Raw genomic sequence first — 4590 nt, 5'->3', positions numbered from 1 at the left:
TTCAAAGAAAATGTCCTTCCTCATGCACTTGTAAATCATATTTCATCGTGAAACACATTGATTTCTTCTAATGTGTATGCCCATTAAAATTCATTTACCTACTGCAGCATTGGTAAACACATACACACAAGTTGCAACAGTACACTTCAATCAGCTCGACTATAGAATAACATATGAAGAGGAAATCCGAAAACCCCGATAATGTAGCCATCTGAGACACGCTCCCGCAAGTCCAAATCAACAGGTCTCTCCTCAGCTTGGTTACCTTGCTCATCTAGTCAGCGAATCTATAAATACAGAACACAATGTAAACATTAAAAATGAATTCAGAAAGATAGTAAGAACTTGAGCTATAAGTTGGTTCAGAACTTGAGCAATTACATTTAGCATATTTTCAAAATAATAAAAGCAGAATACCATATACAACTGAAATACCTAAAAAGAACATAAGATTGAATCTGTAAGAGCAAAATTAACTTGCACAAATATGAGAAAAGGCCTTCTTATTTACGTCAACAATAAGAGGCAGATAATCTGGTGCAAAATGTCTCTAAGCAATGTAAACAAATCCCAAATTCTCAATAGTTTCTAAAGAAAGCCCATGCATAAAATAAAGTACTCCCTCTGTTCTAAGAAAGCCCATGCACAAAATAAATCAGCGACAACAAATTTGGAACAGAGGGAGTATTAAGAACTTTACAGAAGTTTAATAATTATACTTCACATGTACATTCAAATTTCTATGATGGCAATGTGCAAAATCATACCAAAATTTATTCTTGAGTTGAAGAGAACATCAGGGTTTATAGTATGCTCACCAAGGTATTCTTCCACAATATGAGATGCATGAATATCTCTCATATTTGTACAGTACTCGGGAGGAAAAAATTAAAAAGACTCGCACAACACCATCCTAATACTCATCAGATGTACCATCTCCGATGACATATCAATCTACAAAAAAAAACATTAAATCAGTCAGTTTGTGCAGCTACCCAATCAACAAGTATTTCAAGTATGCGTAATGTATGAGAATCTACTAAGTGATTACCAAAAAATAAACCAATCCACGATGATTAGAGATAGCCAAACAGGAGAGCAATCACCTTGGAAAACAAGGCCATACAGCCTGTGCCGGAGCCGCATCACCAAGCCCTGTTGAATCAACAGTGTTGAGCCATATCTGGGAGAAGCACTTCAGAGGACGGTGTAAGGGTCAAGCTACAGGTGCGCGTCCTGGTGATGTGGATGGAGATGAGGAGGCCGGATCTCTGAGCTGGACGACCATCCTCCCCAATCTCCCGACAGTGCCGGAGGCCGCGTAGACCGTCCGCCTCAATCTCCCGACAGTACCGAAGAGCGAAGGCCGCGTAGACCGTCATCCTAAATCTCCCGATAGAGCCGGAGACCGCACAGGAAGACGTTGCCCGGACGACAGCGTCCCCCATGAGGACGAGAGGGCGAGCTCGCTGGCGGCCCGAGGCCACCCTCGTTCACTCTTTGCTCAATCCCCCGCATCAATCTGCCGATTCCCCTCCGCAAACCTCCTCCCGGTAATGGCGACATCCCGCGGTGGTGGTGCGAGCGGCCGCCTATGCTCCCTCCAGGCGACGGCGACGGCAACGCGACAAGGTCGACCACTACATGGGGTGGTGGCTCGACGAGGATATGGCGTGGTGGCGGCGGCTCTACCACGATGTGGAGTGGAGAGGGAGGAGATTGGGTGAGAGATGGGGTGGGGCGCGAGGTGGAGGTGCCTCAAGGCTGCAACTCCTTCGTGCTCACCTCGCCGCCGTCTCCAGCACGAGCGCCCCTATGGAGGGCTTCTGCTCCGCGTCCTCGAGCGCTGACTCGACGAAGAAGGCTATGACGGCGAGCGTCGGGGTGGGGACGACGACGTGCGCTGAGGAAGGAAGGGGCGGGAAGGGGAGGCGGCCCTAGCAATGACGACGGGGTAGCGGCGCGAAGCAGCGGATGCCGCCGATGGAGAGGAGCGTCGGGGAATGGGGCGCGGTGCGAGGCCTGGGATTGGGGAGGAGGAACCGGGCGACGGGATTGGGGATTTGGGAGAGGAGGAGGCGTGCGAGGGATTGGTGGAGCGCTAGCGACATCGGGCTGATAGTCAGGATGTAAGTGGCAGCGGCATCTAATGGGACCACATACGCCGCCCGCGAAAAATCGATCAAACGGTGTATACGGAAGGCCGCGAAACTTACGTGACCTATGTGGCCGAGCCACCAACGCCTGCGGCGCCAGCGGCTGCACCGCACACTCGGCACCAGCCGGGGGATCGGACGCGCGCATCGTCCTGGTCCCGCTTGCGCCACGTGTCCGTGAACGTGGGCTGCTAGCCGTTTGGGGTCCCACCACGAGCCTTATCAGGTCGCGTTGCTTTTCCTTTTCCTCCACACGTTTCTTTTCCCTTCGCTTCTTCCACCTCTGGCAAAAGCTTTTCGTCCGCCATGGATTACTCAGGCCACCGTCTCAGTACCCGCCCCACCATCATGCCACTGCTGGGCCAGCCACGCTGCTCCCGCCCAGATCTTCTCCCTCTCTTCTCCGTTGGTTTCCCTCCCTCTCTCGGGCGGAGTTGCTACTGGGAGGTGTGCTGCTGCTCGCGGCGACCGGCGCAGCTGCTAGCCATTGGGCGGTAGCGCACCGGTGCTGCGAGGATCGGTGGTAGTTTTACGAGTCAAGTCGATGCAAGTTTCGCCGCTACCCCGCACCGCCATGGCTACAAAGGGTTGCCGGAGTTGCTGCAAGGGGTGGCCGGAGTTGCTGCGAGGGGCTGGCGGCGTTGCTATCATGGGACGACGGCTTGGTCCCATGGCACGGCATCGAGACAATGCCGAAGGTGCTGCCGGCGATGGTGTTGCGAGCCGCATCAGGAAGTGCAGCTAGCCCTGGCCGGAGGTGCTAAGAGTGGGTGGTGAGGGTGCTGCCAGCCGTTTCCGGCGAGGTTGCGAGCTGGCGAGATTCGTCGGAGCTCTGAGCGACGGCGGTGGTGGCGGTCGGAAGGAGCGGTTGGCGAAGTTCGCCGGTGCGAGTTTGCTCGCGTTGAATTTTCTACCAGAGAAATACGATCGTTAGGAGAGAGACGCGCCGAGAACTTGCAGACGATCAGACGGTCCAGGGCTGCGTGTCTACTTTCTCGTTCGCCAAATTCCTCCACGTCGCGGCTTTCGCAGCGCCACCGAGCCGCAGGAAACCACGAAGCTAAGTAAATGGCGGCCACAAAATCCAGGAAACTAATATATGGCTGAAGCGGCGTATGCCAATTGTCCAGCGGACGGGCCATTTACATCCTGAGCTGATAGGGCTTTTAGTGACCCATGGATAAAAAGTGGGTGTGTGGGAGGACCTCAGCGTCCTGGACGAACGGCCGGTCGAGATCGCGCCACGTCAGCTCGATCGGACGGCCGAAAATCCAAACGTCTGTGAGAGCCCCATGGGGGTGCAGCAATCATACCGTGGGATACGGCTGCCAGGGGCATCTTTCATGCATCCGCTTCCGATCTCTCCATACCCCATAGCTATTAGCTAGCACACCTACTGCCTGGATCCATGGCATCCAACACGAGTGCGAGCAACAAGACGCTAAGCCTGAAGCTGCTGGTGAACTCCAAGACCCAGCGCGTCCTGTACGCTGAGGCTGGCAAGGACGTGGTCGACTTTCTCTTCTCCCTCCTTACCATGCCGGTGGGCACGGCTGCCAAGCTGCTCACCGCAGACTCCATGGTCGGCAGCGTCGGCAACCTGTACAGCAGCGTCGAGAAGCTTGAAGACACCTACATTAGCTGTGATGGCGCCAAGAAAGCACTGCTCACGCCTGCCGGTGGTGGTGGGAGTGATAAGCTACTCCAGCTATCCGAGCCGAAGACGGAATCTGGTGTTCTTTATAGATGCAGCTACACCGGTTCAGCAACCTGCAGGAACTACGTGACCAAGGTAAGCGGCGTGCTGTGTCCGAATTGCCACAATAGCATGACCACCCAGTTGCAGCCGCTGGTGGAGCCGGCCGGTGGATCTGTTGGCAGTGCGGCTGGTGCTGTTCCAGCTGGCGCTGGGTTCGTGCAGGCGATCGTGACTTACACGGTCATGGATGACCTCAAGGTCTCGCCAATGTCTTCCATCTCTGGGATCACCCTCCTCAACACCTTTGGCGTCACGGACATCGGCTCCCTCAAGGAGAAGACCGTTCAGCTTGGGTACACAGAGGTAAGTACTTACGGTTACAAATCAGGCAATTTTGACTAAGCAGTGCGATTCCGTTGCTCAAGTTCGAGTGATGCCTTCGTGTAGGGACTGGAGATACTGAAGGCGTCGCTGCAGTCAAAGACGGTTCTCACTGACGTCTTCCTCGGGAAGAAGACGAAGGAGTGAAGAAGTGGCGACCGTGTGCCCGTTCGCATTTGCATCTTGTCGTGGCCATTGGCCACATGAGCGTCCTGTTGGTCTGGTCTTGTGTCGGTGTCTGTGGAATCTTTTTTTGTAGTGTTTGTCTGTTGGTCGTCAGTGTTTCTTCCTGAACAATGAACAATGTGTCCGAGTTATGTTGGCCGTGAAGTTCGTGTCCTGCTTACTTATCAT

General features: G+C 53.7%; 1 protein-coding gene and 1 long non-coding RNA gene across 2 annotated transcripts; one reads left to right on the top strand and one right to left on the bottom strand.

Moving 5' to 3' along the window:
- Positions 1–2087, bottom strand: LOC127341343 (uncharacterized). Its single transcript, XR_007875431.2, has 3 exons — positions 1107–2087; positions 819–954; positions 1–287 (listed from the first exon to the last, which is right to left on the bottom strand). It is a non-coding gene; the product is annotated as an uncharacterized lncRNA (long non-coding RNA).
- A 1477-nt stretch (positions 2088–3564) lies between these two features.
- On the top strand, positions 3565–4383 carry LOC127339279 (uncharacterized). The gene is made up of 2 exons (XM_051365150.1): positions 3565–4218; positions 4303–4383. Exons 1-2 carry the CDS (start codon positions 3565–3567, stop codon positions 4381–4383), a joined length of 735 nt encoding a protein of 244 aa, XP_051221110.1.
- The last annotated feature ends 207 nt before the right edge of the window (positions 4384–4590 follow it).

The sequence above is a fragment of the Lolium perenne genome, chromosome 3 (assembly GCF_019359855.2).
Source record: "Lolium perenne isolate Kyuss_39 chromosome 3, Kyuss_2.0, whole genome shotgun sequence".
NCBI lineage: Eukaryota > Viridiplantae > Streptophyta > Magnoliopsida > Poales > Poaceae > Lolium > Lolium perenne.
This window is presented reverse-complemented; position numbering and strand designations above follow the sequence as displayed.

What these genes read in the sequence shown, in the direction of transcription:
- LOC127339279 (XM_051365150.1), top strand. Translation starts at nt 3,565, where the DNA reads ATGGCATCCAACACGAGTGCGAGCAACAAGACGCTAAGCCTGAAGCTG. An exon ending in TTCAGCTTGGGTACACAGAG is followed by an intron (nt 4,219 to 4,302) that starts GTAAGTACTTAC and finishes GCCTTCGTGTAG; the next exon opens with GGACTGGAGATACTGAAGGC.